Source organism: Sprattus sprattus (assembly GCF_963457725.1).
Source record: "Sprattus sprattus genome assembly, chromosome: 2".
Lineage (NCBI taxonomy): Eukaryota > Metazoa > Chordata > Actinopteri > Clupeiformes > Clupeidae > Sprattus > Sprattus sprattus.
This window is the reverse complement of record NC_137921.1, coordinates 45,961,231-45,987,335: the sequence shown is the minus strand read 5'-3', so window position 1 is coordinate 45,987,335 and position 26,105 is coordinate 45,961,231. Positions and strand designations below refer to the sequence as shown.

General features: G+C 42.8%; 2 protein-coding genes across 2 annotated transcripts in view; both read left to right on the top strand.

The window, feature by feature from the left end:
- btbd8 (BTB domain containing 8) overlaps positions 1-26,105 on the top strand; it is a 43,587-nt gene continuing 17,482 nt past the window's right edge. The window contains exons 1-11 of the mRNA XM_080833160.1: positions 1-226; positions 1,311-1,487; positions 3,286-3,462; positions 6,467-6,588; positions 8,288-8,405; positions 15,185-15,274; positions 16,221-16,301; positions 16,589-16,685; positions 19,213-19,301; positions 21,668-21,770; positions 23,344-23,526. Of these exons, the coding sequence (XP_080689286.1) occupies positions 1,372-1,487; positions 3,286-3,462; positions 6,467-6,588; positions 8,288-8,405; positions 15,185-15,274; positions 16,221-16,301; positions 16,589-16,685; positions 19,213-19,301; positions 21,668-21,770; positions 23,344-23,526 (1,176 nt within the window). The 5' untranslated portion in view covers positions 1-226; positions 1,311-1,371. The remainder of the gene's footprint in view (positions 227-1,310; positions 1,488-3,285; positions 3,463-6,466; positions 6,589-8,287; positions 8,406-15,184; positions 15,275-16,220; positions 16,302-16,588; positions 16,686-19,212; positions 19,302-21,667; positions 21,771-23,343; positions 23,527-26,105) is intronic.
- Positions 4,023-5,477, top strand: polr2c (RNA polymerase II subunit C; the record flags this gene model as incomplete). The annotated part of the gene is made up of 2 exons (XM_080832921.1): positions 4,023-4,053; positions 4,711-5,477. 2 exons carry the CDS (start codon positions 4,023-4,025, stop codon positions 5,475-5,477), a joined length of 798 nt encoding a protein of 265 aa, XP_080689047.1.

Genomic DNA, 26,105 nt, shown 5'->3' with positions numbered 1-26,105 from the left:
TGTACGAGTTTATTTAGAAACAGTAATCGTAAATGTGCCCATCTTTTGTGTTTAATTGCAATAGATGTATGTTGTGCACAGTGCAATGCTTCCTTTTATCACTTGAGTAACGCTGACGTTATCAAGTGTTGCAAACATTTGGCTGCCTAGCTATGTTAGCTAGCAACCTAGGATACACACCTACCATTGAATTGTCATTTTGAAGGAGGCGCATGGAACGAAATGTGTAAGTGTATCTTTTAACAGCTAATAGATTAGCCAACATTTCTTTCATTCACTTTTAATAACGGTACCAATATAACCTGGTTATTCACACTTCGGACACGAACCAGCACGTTAGTGTGATGCAAATACAGAACTTAATTCCTGCTGAAAGTAGCGGCTCTGGTTTGGGTAACCTAACATAGCTGACGGTGCTAGCTAACTAGCTAGCATAGGCGTTAGCTTGAGTTGCTACCTGCATATTCTAAAGACATGCACAGCTTTCCTGAGTCTTTAGAGTAGGTAACCAAGATGTCAAGATAATGTATCCCTCAAGGGCTCAACATGCATTATTTGGGAGACTTTTTTCTTTTTTCGAAATTATGTAATATCGATTGAAGGACTCCCCAGTGCCTATATATATAATTGTTAGCATACTAGAATATGCTGGTTGGAGAGTTTGTTAAAATGTTTGAGTCAGTGTGTGTACTTTGACCCTGTCGTTTGTCCTAAATAAGCGTTAGGCAACATACGTTGGGTTGTATTGTCATGTTCAGAGAATCTCCTATAAGCTATTAAATTACCTATTTCCAGGTTAGTTACATTTGTTTACTAAATCACAGTAATCATCCTGAAATGAACGACGGAAGTAATGGGCCAACTTTGGAACCCTATTGCATAATACCTGCATGAAACCTTGAACAAGGCTTTTATTCTTACTTTTGTTTGTTTCATGTAAACATAAATATAACTGTTAATGAACATGTGTGACCTGGCATCATCATTGCTCTGTCACTTCTATGAGCTCTAAACACTGGAGGGATTTAATCTATGTCTAAGTAAATATTTATTTGACCCTTTAACTTGGTTTTGTTTGAAAAAAAACTGACTTTGATAACTGTCTCCTGAACTGTCTTCTGATTGAATTTCTGGAAGTTTAAGCAATTGCCAAAGCAATAATATGCAGCACTTTTCCTACTTATCCATCTTCATAAGTTGTTTGCATAGGGCAACAACAAAAGAAGACACACCACTTTCATTTCTCTTCAAGGAAAGACTGACCAGTCAGGAGTCTAAGTTAGCATATCTCCCGTTATTCTGCTCACCAGGTTTACAGGCATGTTGTGACCACAACACTGCTGATTTGTGGAGCTCAACATATCCTTATCAATGGGGAACACCATGCACTCATCAGAGGCAATCCGGGAATTCCAAGCAAAAGAGAGAAAATCCAGAGCCAGTCTGAAGAAGTGCCTGTCTCGTGCCTTATCAGACGACTTCACAAGGTAAGAGAAAGGAGTTTAAAAGGGGAAAGAAAACACAGAAAACTGTTTGACCAGATCTTTCCAAAACAATTAAATGCTGGAATAATCATTCTTTTTAGAATGAGAAACTGTTTGATGAGTTATTAATGCAACAAAATATTAATTTCACCAAAAAGTAAGGAAATTACAAATTGCATAATTTGTGAGTTTTACAGGCGAAAGTTAATATCATACCCTACAACATTTTGAATTTATTTATTTATTTTCCTGCATTCCAACTAATTTCAATGTATGTTGTATGTCCCTGTTTCAACATTGTGCAGTAAAGTTTGAATGTAAACCCTTTGACTCTGATGGGAAAGAATGTCCAACCTAATCAAACATTTCCACCTTTAATTTATAGGCTATGTGAAGATACATAGTGGGACACGTATTTCACAATTCCATAACATCTGCATTAGTCAGGTCTTAGGCTACTTCACTTAGACTACCTAAATTGTTGGTTAGTGAAAAGAATATCTTTCTTTCCTGAAGTAGTGGTACAGAGGATCTCATTAGAGAATGATTAAGAATAGAGGATTAAAACAGAGGACAGAGCATACTCATATTGTAAAGCAGGTGAACTCTCTGTCCTGCTGAGCCCCTTAGCACTCAGTGAGTCATGGTGAAGGTCACACAGAGGGTAAGAAGAGAGGAATGGACCACTGGAGGGATGAAGCGGACGTGCCAAGTGTTTTCTCCCTGCACTTCGCAGCTCCCCTCATGACCCACTTGGCTAGCTGTTGCCGTGAGGTGAAGGGAGAAATAACCACGGCGGCCGCATCAGGCCGTGTGTGTGTGTTTGCGTGTGCTAATGTGCACGTGTGTGTGTGTGGAGGCCGTAGGGCTCAGTGATGTTTCTGGGTCACCCAGTTGAGTCACTTAGAAGTAAAAAGTAGTGTTTGTGATAATGATGGTGATGTTGAAGAGCAGAGAAGTGTTCACGTGTCATACCGTAAAAATGACACTGTTCCAGTCCAACTCTACAGTAGCAAAGCTTTTTCTTCCATGTAATTCAGTCAGACAGTTCCACAGCCCAATTTACAGAATCAAGATCTGTATTTAAAGACCTAGCTAAATCTACAGGAGTCATACTGTACATGATGTATGGTAGGTTGCGTCATATACTGTGGTCCACTTAAAAGCCATTGGTCAGCCATAGGCCAGTGAACTTTATTCTATATGAATATGAGCTTAATAGCTATTAGCTATTCATTTTACCTAATTATTTATCATATGTAAACCTGAGAAACATTTCAGCCCTTAAGAAGGCTCAGTGGAACCAGAAGTGTCTGTGCTGTGATCTCTTTTTTTATTGTTATTCCTGTGACCTTGAGCACATTGCCGTAGTAGGAAAGCAGACTGAATCCTTCATGTCCTCAGAGATCTGACACAGATCCCTCCCTTACTGGCCATAAAATTCCATTTATGTATTTCTTTGGTCTGTATGTATTTCTGCTTTATGCTGTGCATTTTATTCTATCTATCCATTGCTATATAATGTATTCTGTATCTCAAGGTACATGGTCAAAGGTATATGGCAGTTTCCAGAGTAGCCACTGGGGTCTGGCCACCGTGACAACTCTCTCTCTCTCTCTCTCTCTCTCTCTCTCTTTCTCTCTTTCTCTCTCTTTCTCTTGCTCTCTTTGACTTCCTCTCCCTCTCTTATCTCTTTTCCTCTCCCTCTCTATCCCTCTTCCTCTCCCTGCCTATCTCTCCTCCTTTCCCTCCCTTTCTCTCTTCCTCTCCCTCCCTATCTCTTTCTGACCATTCCGTTTAGGTTACTGTCAGAGGAGCAGGAAGCAGATGTCACTCTGTGTGTGGGCTCGGCCCGCCTCCCGGTGCACAGGGCGGTGTTGCTGGCCAGGGCTGCTCACCTGCTGAAGGGCGCGGCTCCCGGCCAATCAGAGGTCCTCCTGCAGGAGTGCGATGCTGCTGAACTCAGAGAGTTCATTCGGTATGTGTGTCTTCGTCAGCTTTTTATGTAATTAGGGTTCATGACGCATTAAGAAATTGCATAATTAAGTTACACACATTTACAGTTGGTATCTAACTGTGTAACAAGCATAGTACATAAATGCATACTCACATACGTACATTTGATAGTAAAGCGCCTTAGTATATTTTCTGCTGAAGCATGAATATACAATACCACTGGCATCACTGAGAGAGTGTGGTGTCACCAGATTCATGTGATTTGGACACGCACATAGATTCACCCACGCAAGCCAGTTCTTCTCTCGAAGTGTCTCTGTCAGGGCCTCAATCGATACTTAATTAGTCGGCTGTCTCTCAGTGTGACATTCTGTCTCTGGCCTCAGACATACGCCCGTTCCTCCACACCCATCCAATCTTCACACAGAGCTCTCACTGGCACACCCGTACGCTAGCTTTGCCCACTCACGGACACAGGGCACACACGCTGACTGAACTGGAACAGAAGGATGTAGAATAACAAATTTGTGGGCCGACACCATCTTGGAACAGCGTCTACACCCAGAAAATGTTCAGGACTGGATGGCCAAGTTTGATATAGTGTCAGGAAGTTGTTGGTATTATAATAACATTATTTTTGATTCTATTATATATATATTTTAGATGATGGACTCAGTGGTCGGTTAAAATTATAGGAAATGGATCTACTCTTATCTGCTTTGCAGACACTCCACATACATTTTGACCTCTGTATTATAATGGTGTAATTTATCACATAGTTGCTTTAGCTTTGCTACCACTGAGTTTATGCATGAATTCAGTGATCATCATATAACTCAAAATGGGTTGCATCTTGTGCTCAGATGCAGTACCACTCATTGTCTGACAGATGGCGCCATAGAGCGTTCACATAGAAAAACATCTCAGAGGAACAGCAGTGTTCTGAAGGCACTCAGGGCACTCAGCACTAAAATGGGTTATTACAGCAGTTTTAGTCCATCCACAACATACAAAAGCCTTTTGAAACAGGTTTTATGCACTGCAAACATCAAATGCTTTGATGTGGGTTGGCAAACTATTTGTTGTGTTCATCGTAGTGGTCCTTGAAGCATTTTGATGGTATGAGAAAATGTTGATGTTTAATGTCTGCAGTGATGTGAGTGTGAAAGTTTGGTGAGGCAGTTAAATACCAGAAAAGGGTTTTCTCAGTCCAGTACACTTCAAAAGTAATCATGTCGGAATTTTGCGCCGCTATTGCTCTGTTCCGAAGTGTATGAGCTAATTGTAGTGTTAACTGTGTACTGTCTTTTTACTACATATGTCATAAACCTGAGTGTTCATAAGGCCATATGCCATCAGCCAACTGTGAAAATCACAGAGCTTACTGATGAGAATGTAACATTTGTCATCGAGAATACCGATTTAGCGGTTACGAATTCTATCAGACGCTTTATGTCAGAGGTTCCAACCATAGCAATTGACTGGATCCAAATTGATGCCAACTCCTCTGTTCTCCACGACGAGTTCATAGCCCACAGAGTTGGTCTCATCCCCCTAACAAGTGACGACATCGTGGATAAGATGCAGTACTCCAGAGACTGTACATGTGATGACTTTTGCCCTGAATGCTCTGTTGAGTTGACCCTGGATGTTCACTGCACAGAGGAACAGACACGCCATGTAACCTCCAGAGACCTTTTATCCAACAACCCACGTGTGATTCCTGTGACCTCAAGGAATCGGGACAATGACTACGTAGAACAGGATGACATCTTAATTGTCAAACTTCGTAAGGGTCAAGAATTGCGTCTCAGAGCGTTTGCTAAGAAGGGTTTTGGAAAAGAGCATGCCAAGTGGAACCCCACAGCCGGGGTGGCATTTGAGTATGTCCCTGACAATGCACACTGTCACACTGTCTACCCCCGTCCAGAGGAATGGCCAAAGAGTGAATACTCAGAGATCGAGGAAGATGAAGTGCAAACTCCTTATGACTCAACCGGCAGACCAGATAGGTTCTACTATAATGTGGAGTCATAGGTTCTACTATAACAGTTAAGCCATGAGATCCAGAGTGATGTACTCACCATCATCAACTGAAGAAAATCCACATATTGAGACCACAGCAGTTCTGTATCATGAACGGGAGTTCAGACATTATGTCTTAGCATTCATTCTTTTCCCTCACATGAGGTATTTGCTAGTAGAATCACACATCCTTCATTAAATGTCCTGTCTGTACTTCATGTTCATTTGTTTTCTGTTTGTTTCCGGGAGTAAAAGCAATTAGTATATGACCATGTTTTTTGTACTGAATTCGACAGGTTTTTGTGTATAGTGTACAGGTTACTTGTAGCTAAACAATTGTATTTCACTGGTTAAAGGTATTGCTTTATTAAGTCTCCTGAACTGATGTATTTTCTTTAAAAAAATAAAATACCTTGCCTTTACATTGATTTTTTAGTGGCTTCGACATTAAAAAAAAAAAAAGTAATCATGTCTTTGTCTGTTGTTGTGTATGAGTACTGCCTTGCTTTGTGATTGCTTGTCTTTGTTATGAGAGGCAAGCCTTGCACATACACGTGTATGTGTTGTATAATATCCATTATTATTAGGAATTGGGTGCAATTGCAGTGAGATTTTGTAACCAAGATTTGGTTTAAATGTTGTGGCTGCATAACCAATCATGGCTATGAAATCGAATCCTAACTAAATAATCAGACTAGATAAAAAATTTTATAAGATTATTTTATGTTATGCATAGAAGACCTCCACCCCATTGGTTAGGAGAGAGGGGGAAGAGAGAAGGAACATTTTAATTAGGGCCCCATGCAAATCACTGATGCATGCAGTGAGTGAGTGCGTTGCTCAGTGTGTGTGTGTGTGTGTGTGTGTGTGTGTGTGTGTGTGTGTGTGTGTGTTTGTGTACGCGTGTGTACGCCTGCCTCTGCATTCTCAATGCTGCCTCCATTGACATGTTTCTTTTCCCTGTTGCTGCATTAAGACTGTGTGGAACTCTTAACTCACAGGAAAGTGTACTCAGCTGACCAGTGCCAAGGGAAAATCAAAGGGCTACCAGAGGAGGTGCACGTGAATGGGGTGCATGCCGTCGTGCCTGACTACCCTGACTCAGGCTCCTGCATAGACCCAGGTGAGCCAGAGAGGGGTGTCCTGGGAAGGGTCTCTAATGCCTGTCTTCCCTCCTTAAAAGTGCACTCTAATGAGGAAATCATTGAACTCTTCATCTGTTGTTTGGACACACCGGCCTGAATGTGTTTTCAGATACTCCTGTAAATATTATTACAGACATTTTCTCCCTTCTTTGAGTCTCAGCTTTTTTCATGTCTCATGGTAATGGTGTACGATTTAACGCACCTCATTCATAAGCTCTGCCTGTAACTCACTCTCTCACTGTAAGCTACAATCTCAGATACATGATCCCTTTCTCTTATTATTTTTGTTTACTTCAGACATTAAATATGCACAATACAGTGTGAATGAACTGTATGACAATTGCATAATTTACTTAATGATTGAATAATTGATTTACAAACTAATGAAGGGACAGTTGAGGCAACGTTTATTAACATCAGCTCAATTGCTAAATAACTGCCTCAAATAAGGGCACTGATTAGTATGACTAAAAATGCTGAGTTTGTAATACTCTACTACTATGTGGATATTATGCCAGCTGATTCTTTCCTGGTCTGTTTTTACTATTTCAAAATGGAATTCATAGGGCATTGGTCATTTCTGGATACTTTACATGTAATTCTTTTCAATGCAATGCAACATTTTACAGTCACACACAGGTTTCCAAACTCTATTATCTACAGGACAACGCATAACATACTTAGGTGACTGCCACAGAACAAAGCATCGCTAGTAGTGGAACACCTGCTCTGCTCTTCTCTATTTGTAATGCTTTAAATCGTTAGATCTTTTGTTATACAAGTGAATATTAATCAGAATACTCAGCACAGAACACATCACTGCCTGGAACACATATCTGTTAGCCTGGGATCTTACTGAGTCCAAGACTGCCACACACCCTGCTGAACTCCTCTGATCAGACCCACATTTGACAAAAAAGGTGCAATAAAATGTAAAACCAACTGATATCAGTGTACAACATACAAAACAACTAACCCACACAATGACCAACCAAATTATTGTATTTGATAACCAACTTCAGTTAAAGAAATTAGCGGATGATGAGCGGAAACCACACATGGTCACATGTGTTTATCTCATAGCCAGAGGTGGGGTTGTGTGAGGTTATGCAAACGTGAAGACCATCAGAGGAGCCATAAACACTTTCTCCTTAAGCCACTTAAGCGCTAATCACGTTTAGCCTCTCCTGTGCCACGCATTAGCGGACATCTCTGTGCTCGCTGATAGACTGCGCAGTGGCTTTATAGGGAAACAGCGTGCCAGCTAACTGTATTATTGTCCCACGCAATAGCAGGCCAGAACATTCAGTCGCACATACTCAGGTTAACAGTAATAAGCATTGTCATGCCATTTTTGCTCTTCCATTTCTGCCTTTTCTTGGTAGTGTTTTGGTTATGCAATTTAAATTAATAAATAGGAATAGAATATAATTGCATTCTGCATACTGCATTGCATACTTGAAGCTAAACATCTTTTCAGTTTTGTCGTGATTTCAAATGTTTGCAGTGGACACTACTGTTTAATATTCATCTGATGTCCAACAGTATAATACACTTGACCTTCAGCTGTCGCCTCATGGTTTCTGTATCTTTCTTCACTTATTTTTCACTTTCTCTTTTTCTATCCCACCCTTTTGTTCCCTCTAATATTCTTCCTCCTCCTCTTCCCTTCTGCAGACACAGTGGTCCTGGAGCCAGCCTCTGGGCTCGGGTCTGACCTGCTGGCTCTCTACCAGAGAGGGGAGGCATGTGACATCAGTATCCAGGTCGGGGAGAAGCTCTTTTCCGCCCACAGGTAGCAACACCCAGCAACAACCTAGCTCAAACCTGCATAGGTACCTCACAGACCATTCAAGACTCACACTGCTTAATACAGTCAGTAACGAGTAAGAGACCACCTCACCCCAGACAATTCCCAGTAAGAACCCAGCATTGCTCAGGCCACATCTAGTTAGAGTGCAGGCCTAGTGGTAACAGGAAGTTAGATGTTTTTCTTCAATGATGCAACAGATATTTTAATGGAGCTACTGGAAAGTCCTTGGTTCCAGGTTCCTGCCACATGTGGCAGTGCTTACTTAATTAGACTCAGATGTTCATCACTGGTATAATGGTATAAATAAAAACAGAAGCACAGAGTGCCTGGGTAAAAAGGCATACTTCAGATACCAAGAAAGATATATATGCATACAGCTGTACCATTGCCAAAACAGGGTTTCACTGATGTGTTTTCACCAGCAATTGACTTTTTCATTTGCCCAGTTAATAGGATATAATGTTTTATCAATTTCTGGAGTCCTCCAGCTCCCATACAACCATATACCGGTATCCCTACTCACATAGGGGTCACGGAGGTCATGCTTTACCTCAGTAATGATATTTCCCGAGAGGGAAATTCTCTTTAAGTCTCTGTAGCCTTCTGGGGCATTTGTCCTCCATAATTTCTGGCCTTAATCTACGGGCAGGCCTTTTCAGACTTCTGTCTCAGAAAATGCTAGGAACCACACCATACAAATATCCTGATTTTTTGTGTCCGTGTGAGATTCATGCCACCATGATTGCACAGCGCTCCTGCAGCAAAGGGCAGTTAGCACTCACAGTGGAAGGTTTGGCTGGCTTTGTAACCATGGCAACTGCACCAGGTCTTTAGGGGGCAGTTTTTTTTCTAGGATGGCGGTGAACCAAAGCAAGTGTTGGAATGCAGTCTTCCACTGCAGCTGGATCACAGAGGGTTACCCAGATTTTCCTTCTCCTTTCTCTCTCTCTCTCTCTCTCAATCCCCCCTCTCCCCCCCCCCCCTCCCTCTTTCATTGCCCCCTCCTCAGTGAGCGCTGCAGGAGTAAAGTGGGTTGGTTCTCATAAGGACACTCATCAGTATGGGAGCCCACTGGTGACTGCTGCAGCTCAGCGCTCAGCAGCGCCCACTACACCAGAGGCTGCTAATCTCTGTGATCTGTCATTCACTTTTTTCCCCCTCCTCTCTCTCTCTCTCTCCCTCATTCTATCTCATTCTGTCCCTCTTGCTTTTCTGCAGAATTCCTCCCAATTGCTCTCTCACTCTCTCTCTCTCTCTCTCTCTCTCTCTCAATCACACACACACACACACACACACACACACAGGCACGCACACGAGAGAGCACATGCACACACATGCGAGCAAGTAAGCAAACAAACAAACAAACACTCACACACACACACAAGAGAGCACATGCGCACACACGTGAGCAGGCGAGCAAAAAACAAACAAACAAAAACACACACACACACACACACACACACACACACACACACACACACACACACACACACACACACACAGACTCACACACACACTAACTCCCACTCCCACTCATTCTTGCCTCTTTTCATAATGTCTCCCTCTTCATCAATAGTACTTTGTCTGGATCTGGCTCTGTGATGAGTTATCAGCATCTCCATATCTGTCTGACTCTCTATCCCTCCTCTTCTCCCCTTTTGTGATGGGAATGTATCATATGCTGCAGAGCATATCGGCACACTTTGATGAATTACACATGAATGTGCTGAGCTTCCACCTGCGTTTATTCGCTGAAATATACATTGCTGTGCAGATAAACTACGCCGACAGCGCAGGCTGACCTAGCATAATCTTCACCCATTACTAGATCACCATCGCTAATCCTGCACCATTTCCCAGCCTTATGTTAATCTCTGGTGTCCTTGCTGAGCGCAGGAGTGTGTGGGTGGCTGTGGGATGACAGTGTGTGGGCCTTGATGACCTCTCCTAGGCTTTCCTAAAGCAGCTCTTGTGTGTGTGTGTGTGTGTGTGTGTGTGTGTGAGAGAGAGAGTGTGAGTGTGAGTGTGTGGCAGTTTTTAGGTAACCCATTCATAGAAGCAAAATGTTAACATTCTGCAGCTGAAAATACAGAACTATATGCCTTAAGTGGATCATATACCAGAACTTAATAGATTGTTGTAATTGCTGTTTGAAAACAAATTCAAACTCACCAAAACAATAGATCTCTGTGATACTGTACCATAGACTTTTCATTACAATTAGAGACATCTCTGTGCAAGCTCCTGGGAGTAATTACGTAAGTAATAACGGCCGACGAGCTGTCCAGTTCTACGAAGTTAATGGACGCTGCGGGGCAAAGAACACCACGACGCGGAGCGGAGTTAGAGAAAGTAGTGAGAAAGTAGTGTGTGGAACTGGACCTTTAGTTTCCCCGGGCGTTGCTGCAAAGTGACACTCATGAGCTCACCTCTGTAAAGTAAACGGACACACGGACACAGGTATTGTTCATAAGGTTTTACTATTTACAGTTGAACTCCACGTTTCCGTTGATGGTGAAGTTGGACAGAGCAACAGGGAGGTCAAGTTTAGTAATTTTGGTCGAAGGCTCACAATCGAGCCGGCTAGTTAGCCGTGTGAGCTACCATCTGTTTCAATGTTTTTTTTTTCTAAGCGCTAACAGCCGCCTACAAATAATATTCGAGACTTTCAGTTAAGAATTACAATACTCTGCAACATTTGTGTAGAACATAAACAACTAACCGAGTCAATTTAGACATATAAAAAGTCGTGTAGATAGCTTAATTGACATAAAACATTGCCCATTAACTTGTCCCAACACGCCGCCATCTTGGTTCAAATTATCCTAGCTGTCAAAAAATAAAAGTTACGTTGGTTGTCAATGGTAACCATTCAAGAGCATTGATATGGAACGGCGATTTAACGTTTCTACTGGGACTACGTCCAAGGTGTCCGGTTATACGAACTTAATGTACACCCCATTAGCCAATCAGAAAACAGTATTTCGTTCCAGAGGGAGATAAAGTGCATGAAATGCCCTGTATTGTTATTCCTAGGCTTCTTATTCTTCTTCTTCATCTTATTATTCTTTGTACCGACTTCTGCGATTAATTCAGCTCGAACCGCTTAACGTAGAAACTTCATTCAAACTTTGCTGCGTAGGTCTTGTAAAGGACACTTATGCTATGTATTTTTCACTTTTCATAACTTTATACTTTTTAAGTTATTAAAGAAAAACTAATATAGATTTTTTCCATTGACTTACATTGGGCCATTATGACATCATAATAGGGTCATTAAACTGACTTGCAATTCAATTCAATTCAATTCAATTCAAAAGGTGCTTTATTGGCATGACAAGGTCACTTACATTGCCAAAGCAGTTGTATACAATATACAAGCTTGCACCTGTGCTTCACTGCCACCAGCGCCAAATCCAAGGAACCTCTTCTCTCTGTCCCTCTCAATTTAACTGTAACTAGAAAATGCATTTCCTGAAGGAAATACCAGTGCATGAAATGCAAAAGTTAGGAAAGGAAGAAGAAAAGAAAGAAGAGTGAAAGAAGGAAAGAAGAAAGGAAAGAAGAGTGGAAGAAGGAAAGAAGAGTGAAGAAAGGAGAGAAGAGAGGAAGAAGGAAAGAAGAGTGAAAGAAGGAAAGAAGAAAAGAAAGAAGAGTGAGGAAAGGAAAGAAGAGTGGAAGAAGAAAAGAAAGAAGAGTGAAAGAAGGAAATCATAGTTGAAGAAGGAAAGAAGAAAGGAAAGAAGAGTGAAAGAAGGAAAGAAGAAAGGAGAGTGAAGAAAGGAAAGAAAAGTGAAAGAAGGAAAGAAGAGTGGAAGAAGGAAAGAAGAGTGAACAAGAGTGAAAGAGAAAAAGAGAGTGAAAATATTGAAAAAAGGAGATAAAAATGGAGTGAAGAAGAGAGATTGAGTGTGAGAGAAAGTAGACTGAGAGGGATAGAGAGAAAGATGGAGAGATGGAGAGAGAAAAAAGTAGAGAATGGAAGGTGTCTTAATGTTCCTAGTTACAGTTAAATTGAGAGGGACAGAGAAGAGGTTCCTTGGATTTGGCGCAGGTGTCAGTGAAGCACAGGTGCAAGCCAGTTTAAAGACCCTATTATGATGTCATAATGGCCCAATGTAAGTCAATGGGAACATTTAGATTAGTTTTTATTTAATATCTTAAAAAGTATAAAGTTAAGAAAAGTGAAAAATACATAGCATAAGTGTCCTTTACAAGACCTACGCGACAAAGTTTGAATGAAGTTTCTACGTTTAGCGGTTCGGGCTGAATTAATCGCAGAAAAAGGTAACAAGAATGAGAAGAAGAAGAAGAAGAAGAAGAAGCCTAGGAATAACAATACAGGGCATTTCATGCACTGTAACTAGGAACATTAAGACACCTTCCATTCTATACTTTTTTTCTCTCCATCTCTCCATCTTTCTCTTTATCCCTTTTAGTCTACTTTCTCTCACACTCAATCTCTCTTCTTCACTCCATTTTTATCTCCTTTTTTCAATATTTTCACTCTCTTTATCTCTTCATCCAGAGCCACTCTTGTTCACTCTTCTTTCCTTCTTCCACTCTTCTTTCCTTTCTTCTTTCCTTCTCCCATTTTTCTTTCCTTCTTCCACTCTTCTTGCCTTTCTTTTTTCCTTCATCCACTCTTCTTTCCTTCTTCCACTTTTCTTTCCTTTCTTCACTCTTCTTTCCTTTCTTCTTTCCTTCTTACACTCTTCTTTCCTTCTTTCACTCTTCTTTCCTTTCGTCTTTCAATCTTCTTTGTTTTCTTCTTTTCTTGTTCCACTCTTCTTTCCTTCCTTCACTCTTCTTTCCTTTCTTCTTTCATTATTTCACTCTTCTTTCTTTTCTTCCTTCCTTCTTCCACTCTTCTTTCCTTTTTTCACTCTTCTTTCTTTTCTTCTTTCTTTCTTTCACTCTTCTTTCCTTTTTTTTCTTTCCTTCTTCCACTCTTCTCTCCTTTCTTCACTCCTCTTCCCTTTCGTCTTTCCTTCTTCCACTGTTCTTTCCTTTCTTATTTCATTCTTTCACTCTTATTTCTTTTCTTCTTCCTTTCTTTACTTTTGTATTTCATGCACTGGTATTTCCTTCAGGAAATGCATTTTCTAGTTCATTTTGTTCACAGGCCTGGAAAAGCTATTGCCAAGTCCATGACCTGTGTCGCCTTCCTGCTTGATATCAATTAATTCCATGCCTATCAGATATTAAGATAATGTAACCTGTGTTTCTTCATGAGCATCCCACTGTCCTACACACAAACATGCATGCACAAACACTTACAGACTTACACAAACATGCAGACAAACACACCCACACTTATTAGTTCCTATGTATGCATCTCGGTTTGAGTGCAGTTATTTAGTGGAGGCAATACCAACGTCCTTCTGTTGGTTCTTCCTGTTAGTTTCATAAGATGTAATGGCACTCATAGAGATATACGTATAAGCCTCTTTCCACCAACTCAATCGTGCGCATAGCGAGTATTCATCAGTAGCCTGGTGCTTCGACTAGTTTGTCCTGGAATAACTCTAAACTGTGATCAGCATGATTTCCTTCCAATTGTTGGACAGCTTTGTTTAATGCAGCAGAATAAAAAATGAACACATCCTCCTCTACTATTTTAAACAGTCAGAATGGGAGGTAATAGCTCCAACAATATCTGCATTATTAATACTAACAGGGGACTCTGCTGATGTATTACTTGGTGTCAATGTGGTTTTTTTTAGCTACAGATGTTCTCAATTAAGCAACACAGATGGAATATATGAACAGTATCCATACCTAGAAGTCTGTATGGTTTGACCATGGTTGCCATTTGCCCCGATGGTGGAAAAGAACCCCATCCTTGCTTGCTAGAGGCTTAATCAGCAGCGCTGTGACCGACTCCGACTCCGACTTCCTGTCCCCCTCACTGTGGAGTGGCACCCACTCCTATGTAAGCCCTGCTGTCTCTCTCACCGCCCATCGCTGTGATGGATGCTGTGCTGTCTCCACCAGCTCTGCCGTTAATGATTACATACAGGGAGAGTCGTACCTCACTCCCTCTGCCTGACAGAAACCATGGACAGAGCCCAGAACAAAGAGGACTATTTTTAGTATCATCTTCAGTCTTGTGTGTGTGAGATTGACTGCGTGTGTGTGCATGTGTGTGTGTGCGTGTGTGTGCGTGTGCGTGTGCGTGTGTGTGTGTGTGTGTGTGTGTGTGTTTGTGTGTTTGTGTGTGTGTGTGCGCGCACACGTGTGCACTGGACTTTTGATATGAGACAATTACTGTAAGAGCACCTCTGTGTCTGTTTGTTTGTGCCTCTGAGGATGTGTCTGTGTGAGTATGTATATGTGTGCGAGAGGGTGTGAGATATGTGTGCACTAGTTTGTGAGAGTGGGCAGAAGTGGGAGGACAGCGCGGCTGGGCTTTAGTTTCTCTCCAGATGTTATCTTCTCTCTGATGCTAGTCCCTAGATACTCAAGGATATTCTAAGAAACAGATTAAAAAAACCATGAGGATTAATGCCCTTCTATATCGTATGGCCTGCCTCTCTCTATAGTGCCCAGAGGGCTGGGGGTTAGCAAGACTCCTCCAGGGTCAGAGGTCTGTTGTCCCGTCCCCAGTGCTCTGGCATCTGAGTGGCGACATTGGGCAGACAAACACTTGTCGTATGGGTCAGCGCTGAGGCACAAAAGGTCAGTTACATGGTAAAGACTGACATCTCTGTGTGTGTGTGTGTGTGTGTGTGTGTGTGTGTGTGTGTGTGTTTCTACAGGGCTGTTTTATGTGCACGCTCACAGTACTTCAGAGCCATGCTGTGCGGGAGCTGGATGGAGAGTTCAAGACAGAGCATCACACTCCAAGGGTAGGTTTCAGAGGGCCTGCCTTCAATCAGTAGTCTGTAGGACTTTCATGGACAGCGCACATCTCTTGGAGGTACAGGTGTTCTTCTTGAAACCCCTGTTGCCTATGAATCTCCAGGACCCCCATGTCATCACATCCCACAAATAGTTGCCTAGTAGGATATCTAGCTTCTAATAGCACAAATAACCTTTTTTGTTGTCAACTACTTTCCAATAGTTCCGTGAGAATTTCTGCATGCAATCTAAAAATGGCTGCTGCTAACATCAGCTAACGCAAGCAACAACCTCCTTTCCGGAACTTTCCCCAATTGCCTCGACAAAACGCCAGTGTTTTCCTGTTTGTAGTTTGCGGCGCTGTACAATTAATCTCCTCGGGCTCAGCGGATCCTCAGAGTGTACCTGCAGCTTGTGAATAATGCATGCTTTGTTCATCTGTGTCCGTAAATCACACACCCACACACACACACACACATCCACCCTCACACACACACACACACACACACACACACACACACACACACATACGGAGTGTGACACATATAAGGTTTCATAGAGCCAGTGCAGCCACAGGCCCTTCCCGGCCTGAAGCCCATTCACTCGCTTACCTCCCTGCTAAATGGGCTTTATCCACTGAATAATTGAATGGCTGTGCCCCCAATGCCATGTGGGAGAATAGAAGGGAAGAGAAGAGCAGCTGGCTGGCTGGCCCTCTGTTCTCTCATCGCAGTCTGAGTTTCAGAGCACTCGAGTGTGTACATTGAGAACGGGATGGGCTTCTGAGTGCTGATTCATGCAGCTGAGATTTTGAGTTTAACAGAGCATTACTTGTGGCCTTTGTTTAAATGTGTAGGTGTGTGTATGTGCCCAAAAATATCTTTTAACTGTTGATGTGGTTGGCATTAAACATTTTTGATTGTTTGTGAATGTGTTTGAATCCTCCTCCTTTAGCCTGGGTCCTGATGAAATGGAGGTCTTGCTTCACTTCATGTATGGAGCCATTCTGGACTTGCCGTCGGGTACCAACATCAGGTAGCTAGCTTGCGTATAGCACCCTAAGATGTACACCATTCCTACCAGAAAACACGTAAACAAACTGAAAACACCTTGTGTGATGCTGTTGAACACTACCCTCTGATTCGCAGGGCTTATTGTTCTGTGTAATATGTGTATGTTAGGAGGCTTTGATAATCTGCCTTCTGTGAGCTGGATGCATAGTGTTAGCCTTGACCTTTGGTGAGGGACTAGTTGTGATGGGGCTTGCCTCGACCTCTGACCCTGAGGCTGTTGGTCTGTCTGTGTGTGTATGTGCGTCTCAGTCAGGTGGTAATGGCAGCAGACATGCTGGGGCTGGAGGGGCTGAAGGACATGGCAGAAATGGTGCTGACGCGCAACTACTGCCGCTTCTTCCCCAAGGTGAGTGACCTTACATACTCTCACAATCTCTCTCTCTGTCTCTCTTTTCTGTTTCTCTCTCTCTATCTCTCTCTCTCTCTCTCTCTCTCTCTCTCTCTGTCTGTCTCTCTTTTCTATGTCTTACACACACACACACACACACACACACACACACACACACACACAAACCTTCACACAAACCTTCACTCATTCTTTTCCCCTTTCCAAAAACATCAGGGTCCAAAAGACACCACACTTTTGTAGTTTTTCAGATACTTTTTTCAGGTGGTGCCAATGGTGGTTATTTATCTGTAACTTCACAATGGGCTAGATCAAAGAGTGGCAGTATATAACAATATGTGTCATCAATTCAATTCAATTCAATTTTATTTGTATAGCGCCATAACAATACAATTGCCTCTAGGCGCTTAACAGAGCCAAGAGCCTAAACCCCCTTAGTGCATGCACAATGTCATCAGAATCTTACCATTATGTAAACTGCTGTCTGTTTATTCAGTTACTGCTGTAATGACAGCACATTTCTGTTTCAACATATGTGTCATTTTTGTGTTATATTTGCTGGCTGGTGAATGTGATGGCTGTTTGATAATGAGATACTGTTGTTGCCTCTAAAACTAACTTGAACATGAATATTTGACATCATAAGTAGTAACACAAAAATGCAGTCCATTCTTTGTCACTAACAGAGCTACGGTCATTGCAGAGTTTCTCAAAGGAATGCATCCTCTTTAGTCAGAAGGGTCCCTTTATGAGTCTGGTGTTATAGCTATTGACTGAGCCATATGGTATTTTTTATTTTTCAAAAGCATGGGTAGTAAATAAAAACAATTTTCCTCTTTATTGTCTTTTATCTCCAAGTGATATCGGCAAAAGATGCCCAACCAGGTTGTTGTTTAACTTGTTTGTTATTTGTGCTAAGAAAAAGGGAGGATCGTTTGGATATTTGCGTCAGCAGGGAGAAAAACACATCCCACTTTTTCCTTGTCTGAACATTTCACTTTCATCTCCCTCTCCCCCCCCCCCCTCTCTCTCTCTCGCTCTCTCTCGCTCTCTCTCTCCTCCCCCCCCCCCCCCCCCCTCTCTCTCTCTCTCTCCTTTTCCTTGCATTGCAGTGCCCAAGCCTGACAGATCTCCTCCTGCCCCTCCTGGTTTGACACAGGGAGTTTAGTATGTGCCAGAAAAGCACTGCCGCAATATATCAGTGGCAGAGAACATGAGGCGTGTGTTCAGGGGGCTTTGGTTGCCACCCTTGCTCAAGGCTGCCAGGCTCTCGGTCAATTTGCACAGGATCTGCCCTCTCTGCACTGGCATCACTGCTCTCATGGCTTTCAGTGTGTGTGTGTGTGTGTGTGTGTGTGTGTGTGTGTGTGTGTGTGTGTGTGGGTGTGTGCGTGTGTGCGTGCGTATGTGAGGGAGGGAAGGAGAGACAGAGAGAGTGTGTGGTTTGGAGGGTAGGAGGGCGAGAGCCTTATTCCATCAGCCTCAATTCAGAATTTCAGCACTGCAGAAAAGTCTCAGAGAAAGAGAGAGCTCATCTCATCGTCTGCTTCCTCTGTTGCTGTGGGCATTGGCATGGCAGTACAAAACGGGAAAGGAAATTTCCCCTGGATATGAAACTCAACTGAAAAGAGCATGACTGTAGAACACATGTCTACAACAAAGAAGTAGAGTCTTAACACACTCATTGTGTGTGTTTGAGAGAGAGAGAGAGAGAGAGAGAGAGAGAGAGAGAGAGAGAGAGAGAGAGAGAGAGAGAGAGAGAGAGAGAGAGAGAGAGAGAGAGAGAGAGAGAGAGAGAGAGAGAGAGAAACAAACAAAATGAGAGAGATATGTCAAAGAAACCAAGCACAGGTTCAGTGACTGCAGCCTAGGAATTGAGAGACTGATACAAAAACAAATCATGGATACCAAGAGAACAACGCATTTGTGGTCACAGTATGACTGGTGAGGTCCAGACAGAGCTGCACTTTCTCTTGTGAATAAATAAAGATTTCCATTCAGATGTCCAACATGGAGAAACTGACTATAATACTTGGAAAGTGGAAAACTCTGTTCTGGCTCCTCAGTTTGTCATAGCCTGCCAAGACCTGAGACACAGCGAGTACGGTACTTTCACCATTTATGGTTTAAACTTGCATATGTATAATCTGAATTCCCACTCATGCGTGTTTGTGTTTGTGTGGTCCTTCCCAGTTAGCTTCATCGTTGATTGTTGTTTATTGTTCTCTCTCGTCATTTTAATTTCTTTGTTGTTGTTTTGTTTTTAATACCGCACTATGCTTTGGAAACACTGTATATGAACAGTCATGAGAGCCAAAGAGCAAGAGCAAGCGAGCTTATGTGTTGTTGTTACTTTTGAAAACGCAGTATTGTATGGGTACACTACCATAGACATGTGTCTGTGGTCACTGGTCTCAAGCGCAGTTTTTGATATACTGTGAAGACACAATATTTATATGTGTCTAATTTATGGTTTGGAGTCTCTTGGTGGAAAATCTTGACACATTTCCTGTCTGTCTTCTTGTAGCCCATGGATGGAGTACAGAAGACTGTTCTGGAGTGTCTGTCCATCTGCCAGTCCATCGGTCTGCACAATCTCTACAACTCATGTCTGAAGTAAGTGCTGTGTGTGTGTGTGTGTGTGTGTGTGTGTGTGTGTGTGTGTGTGTGGTGTGTGTGTGTGTGTGTGTCTGCGCACAAACGTGTTTGTGTAATGTCATATTATTGTGTGACACACAGTGATAGTTATTATTTTTAGAAATCTAATCTAGAGCCATAATGCAGGAGGGTTTCCTGTGTACAAATATAATTTGGTCATGACACCATCTCAGTCATAATCCAATTAACCACTATTGGCAATGGGCTGGATGGGCTACGTCAGTCTTTCACTGTCACTGTTGCTTTTCTTGCTGAGTATATTACCCCTGCTGACATATTGGCCATCGCTCCTCTAAGAGGGCTGCCAAGGTGAACCATCCTGCCAGAGAAAGAGAGAGCAAGAGAGAAAGACGGAGAGAGAGATAGAGAGAGAGTGATGTGCTGAGCCCGCTGCTCTCAGCCAGAACAACACCAATAACAACACGAACAGAAGCACCCCCTGACAGCATTCCACCCACTCCACACTCATTAAGTTAACGCCTCACGCGTCCTCACCTCCTTACACAGCCAGACGCAGGCAGCGGCTGACCTGGTTTGGGCTGAAGAACATTCTGTGGTAAACAAGGAGGAGGGCTGCTTTATTTAGTCCAGGACCAAAAATATCACAATAGAGACTTCACATCAAAAAATAGCTAATGGAAAAAAGGGCGTGTGTGTGTGTGTGTGTGTGTGTGTGTGTTCCTCTCCTAAAATGGATGCCTAGGATGAGTGACTCAGGTGGAATGAAGGGGAGGAAACTGTCTGGCCCTGTCATAAACAAGAAAGAGATCAGGCAAAGAGAGGTCTAAGGAGAGGCTACACTAAGGGCTTTATGTGGATCCAACTTCAGTGCTACTTGACATAAAGCTGGCAGCATTGGAGCGTTGTCATGTTTGTCCCATCAGCTCACTACCTGACTGCTTTTCCCAACTTTACAAGAGATTCTGTGCTCCAGTGGTAACAGTGTCTATTTCAATCAGCTGCCTCAACTGCCTCGTATTGAGACTGAAAAATGGAACACAGCAAACTCACATAACTCTGAAGTGTTAAACTGCCCTCTAAAGTGCGTTCAGAATTTCACGTTATGAGTGCAACATCCCCAGACCTCCGGCCTCCATTCTGCACTTGTTTCTGGCTCTGTCCAAGTCTTGCCATGACTGGAGTTTTCCAGGCTTCCGCTCTGGCGGTCACGATTCTCTCCGTAACGTGCCGATGTAAACAATCAGACAGCAAAAGTGTAAAAATGTAGGTCGACGAATGAGGAGTTTGTGTATGTGTGTGTGTCTCCCTGCCAGCGTTTGTGTGCGGCCCATGCCGTGGGCGGTAGTGTGTGGTGAGGATGAATCGGACGCAGTGAGATGAGTTTTTTTCCAGGGTTACAGCTCTGTATACGTCATTCTCTCTTCATCCCTTAGCGCTGTCTACTGCAGTTAACATTTGGACATCAGCACATAGCTCTCCTCCCCTGCCTCTCCATTCTCCTGTTTATCTGTACCATTGGGAGATTGGTGTAGCGCTTCTTCCCTCTGGCTGTCCGTCACAAGTACGGGTCAGAAGGCAAAGATTTTTTACCAGAGACTTGTGAACATTAAAGATTCAAGGGAGATTTCAGGGCTATTTAGCCTCAGTATTTAGGATCTTGAAAGGCACACAGCTCCTCATTAAGGTCAAACATCAATTTTATATTATTTATCATATCTATTACCGTATGAGTTTGCTCGATTCTGGCTAGACACACAAGGAAATGAAAATAAAATGTGGATACAACTACTGGATGTCAAGGCAAATCGCTACGCAAGATAGTTGGTTTGAGATCATTTTCAGTTTTTGTGAATGTCTTTGAGAGTATCTATATGTGTATGCTTGTGTTTGTACCAGTGTGTGTTTGTGTGTATGTGCATTTGTGTTTGTGTGTCTGTATGCGTTTGTGTGTGTGTGTTTGTGTGTGTGTGTGTTTGTGTATATACACTAGCTGGCACGGCTGTATCCAGCGAGGGCGTGGAGTCTCATTCACAGGAGTAGCAGGGGCAGCGGTCCAGAGCTGCGTGGAGAGCAGAGCCAAGGCTGGCACAGTGATTATGAGCCTTTAATGTAGTCCACTGTCCGAACCCACACTGCAGGCGTCAGATAACAGCCACCTCTGCTCTGCTACACACACCCCACAGCTCACACCAACTCACATACATTTATCTGTGTGTGTGTGTGTGTGTGTGTGTGTGTGTGTGTGTGTGTGTGTGTGTGTGTGTGTGTGTGTGTGTGTGTGTGTGTGTGTGTGTGTGTGTGTGTGTGTGTGTGTGTGTGTGTGTGTGTGTGTGTGTGTGTGTGTGTTTGCGCACTCACTATAGGTGGCAGGCAGAGCATTTTGTCAAGTGCTGGTCCGAGAGGAGCTTTGCTTTGCTGCAGCCAGACCTCCAAAGAGACTGCCTCAATGCGGTGATACGATCCATGGTATGTAACGCACACAAACAACACACATACGTCCCTATTCTCTCTGAGTTAAACACGCTTTAGGTATATATGTCTTTGTGAGTACACACCTACCTACACACACACACTTGCAGTCTCCCATTATTTTACTGCATGTAAGCATTCAGATTTATGGATGACAAAGGCATATCCACACATGCATATTCACAACTGCACATCACATAACCTATGCGGTTGAACATCATGTACACATACCATCCTTCCCAGCCCTTTTCTCATGCGGCCTCACACCCAGTTTTCCATTGCCTGTCCCTGTTCCCCACCCACACTCAGAGGAAGTCTTGCATGATGACATGCAGTCTGCCCACGTCAACACATCCTCCAGGCACCAACACAGATGTGTGAGGGGAGCTGCAGCCCTGCTACACAAACACACACACACACATACACACACACACACACACACACACACACACACACACACACACACACACACACATACAGTGTACACACTCACATACGCACTTACATACACACACACTTACTCTCTCTCACAGGCACACACACACACACACACACACACACACACACACACAGAGCCCTAATAAGCTGCTGTAAGTGAGTGTGGGTGCTCTGCTCCTGCTGAAGAGGAAATGGGCTGAACTGCAGGCCAGATGCTGACCTCTGAATCACCCGTTGGCCCCCTCCTGCAAGTGTGTGCTGTATGTGTGTGTGCTTTAATATTTGTCCCCTCGTGAAACAAACAAAATTATCTAATACAAATAGGGAGTTATTCATATGGGAGTAACAACAGGGAATGTTAGTCAGAAAATAACACAGTCACACATATTTACTAGGGTTTCTCCAGGCAGAAATATTTTAAGCAAATAAATGGATGAAGAGCTGAACCGCAGGCAGATTAAGTATCAAGTGAAAAATGGTGTTGGTGTGTATCGCAGTTGTTATTGTCCAGTAGAAATGAGAGAACAAGCCAAAAGCTCTTGTTGTGCAGGGGATTTTGGTCCTTGGTTTGATTGCCAGCTATGATGTAAAACAGCAGTGCAGCCGAGAGGATTAGAAGTGGACATGTGTAAGAACAGCCTTTATCCCTGACACAGGATGTAAGAGCTGACATCATCCTCTGCTAACACAGTGGCGGCCAGTGGCTAATATTACTGCCCTAGTGAAACAACACAGTCATGGGCATAAAACAAACAGGGTCTTTATTCATGCTGTAGTGGCTCAACCACAGTGGCAAAATCTAAGCATGAATGTATTTATTTAGAGGTAGTTTTCATGCAGACTTATTTTAGATAACTATGATGTTGTGTGGAATGAATGTCTGATTAGCTTTCAAATCAAAAAGGGGGGGATAGATAGAAACTAAGTGATAGGGGTGAGAAGAGGATGGAGAGAAATGGGGGAAAACGGAGAAGGGAAAGTGTTTCGTTGTCTGAATGCATGAAACATTAAAAGGAAATGTGCAGTTTGATTAAATATGTTTTGTTTTTCAAGGTCGTCTTACAAACAATGTAGACTGCAGTAACAATGTGTTTGTGTGTGTGTATATGTGTGTGTATATGTGTGAATACAGACAGTGCAGACTGCAGTGACGGTGCTCTGCAAGAGCGAACAATTGATTGGCTGTTTGCCAGAGGTGAAGTGGGCGCGGCAAGTACTGAGCCTGGCCAATGAGCTTCAAGAGCAGAGCCTGTGTCTGACCGTCACATACCTGCCCCAGGTCATGCACACACAGGCCTTCCACAACTTCCGCAGGGTAAGGCACACATACAAACACACACACACACACACACACACACAAAAACACACACACACACACACACACACACATACAATACAGACACCTGTGCATGAACATACAGACTTTAACAGGCAAATGTAAATGTGTCACACTATAAAAGAACATGTCACACTATTACAGCATTTCTCAAGGTGTGGGGCGCGACCCACTGGTGGGGCGTAGAGACGTGACAGGTGGAGTGCGAACGAACGCGATGAACGGAAGATTTTCCCATTGCAGTGCCTTCCTTTATACACAATAACGATCATACACCCCCATCGCACTTAACAACCACACTCAAACAAAGAAATATTGTATCCATTAGCCTATTAAGTATTGTATTGTATTGTATTAATTAGCCTGTTGTTAACCTTTCCTGCTAGTCGTAGTCAGAGATTACAGGGGAGACTTTTGTTTACTGCTCCAGGGCCGAAGTGCTCTATATTCTAAACTCCGGGGTTATCTTCCTTTCCCTTCGGTCTGATCAAGTGAATGGCTTTGGCCCGTGGATATTCTCCACACTGGTTGCACAAATTTCAAAGTTATAGCAACATAACTTTGCTCCGGTAGCTACATCTATCCGTGTGCATCAACGTTCTCTCTCTCTCTCGCTCGCTTGCTCTCTCTCTCTCTCTCTCTCTCTTTCTCTAGCTCTACCACACCCACCCTGTAGCCTCCGTGTTGCTCCATTATACATTATACATAATAGGAGCCGCTCCATTATACAACACTGTTTTTACACTATATGGGGGACCAGGATGAAAATGTGACCTTGAACCATAGTGCGAAGATTTGTATTGACATTGGCGTATTAATTGCAGCACGACAATGAAAAAAAAACTTTCATGGAGCATGAAGGTGTAGTGGGCGATAGGCTCATATTGACGTTATGGATACATTGGTGACACAAAATACAAAGGTTGGCGATTCAGTACCAGTGGCGGAAAAAAAACAGCTGATCCACCAAAAACTCAACCTAAAAGAAAATTGAAAATTTCAATAAATTTGACAATTTTACATTTAGTCATTAAGCAGGCGCTTTTATCCAAAGCGACGTACAAGGGAGATTTTAAGCTTGGCCTACCATTGATAACACAATCACAAAGTAAGCTCCTTTTTCTTTATTTTTGATTGACACCATTGCACTTTTATTTTCTCTATTTCTGAACTGATGTTGTTTGTTATTGATTTTCTCTATCTTTTAACTGTTATTTATTAAAATTTAGAACTTATCGTTATTTCAATACATTTGACAATTTTAAGCTTGCCCTACCATTTTATAAGAGCGATGAGGGACAAGTGGGGCTTAAAAAGACCCCCTTGTCCAAAGTGGGGAATGACAGAAAAAGTTTGAGAACCACTGCACTGTTAGAACTATTATCACACCGTGTTGCTCTCCAGGGATACTGAAATGTATAATAGACAAGCTCACACTCTTCCTTGTTATCCCACACTGATACACACACATGCGCGCGCACACACAGAGTAGGTGAGCATATGTGTGGCAGCAGGCATCCATTCTTACTGGCAGACAGAATGCAGTGATCAGCTGAAAATATAGTGAATGATGGTGACTGTACCTCTACACATTTCTCTACACACACTCGAGCCCATGCAGTACTTGCAGTAACTCTAAAGAAGAAGACGACTTCACAGACAGAAACATTACACACACACACACATACACACACACACACACACACACACAACACTCATGCTTACATGCAAATATCCACATACAGTAATATCTGAGCATAGTTCATCTGTGTAAATGTCTACAGCATCTGCAGTGCCAGGAAATAGACATTACATGGATAGGACATGAGGAGGACAGCTAGGCTACATGCTGCAGACCCACACGTGCACTTATCATCTACATGACTGCTACCAGATAACAAGCCACACTCCTTGCCCAAAGCCATCACTGTCAGTCAGATAGTTTGAGCAGAGAACAGCTGAGTGGAGCGCTGCAGCCTCAGGCTTGCTTCGCCAGATGCTAGCTAGTTAGGCAATTTGCAAAGGCGGAAGCCACTGCATGCAAACGCACATACTCACACGCCACAATGCTGTCTAAAATTCACACCATTTTAAAGCTGATCATGTGGACCAGTATATGTGATGATTTCTATGATGGCGCTGTGAAATTTATTTTAATCATACAAGTTACTTCCAGTACAGTGACGAGGCATGTTTCCCAGCCATACTAATATTCATAATGATATCACAACCTCTAATTCAATATTGCTTACACAAGAACTTTAAAATGTTTATGTCCTCCCTTTGTTTAAAGTTGTGATATACTGAAGACATACAAAATAGTCATTTGTGGCTACTTTAAAAATAGCATTGGTCATCATCTGGTGCTATGTTGTTGACACGTAAGAAGCACAGACACATCAATCCATAGTCACTCAACACAGACACATGCACATGTAAGCAAGCATACACAAACACGTAAGCACACAGACATATGCATATATGCATGCCAGCAAGTTTTCAGAATTCCTCCACACGTTAAACAGGTAGCAATTGTATACATATGTTGAAGTGGTCTG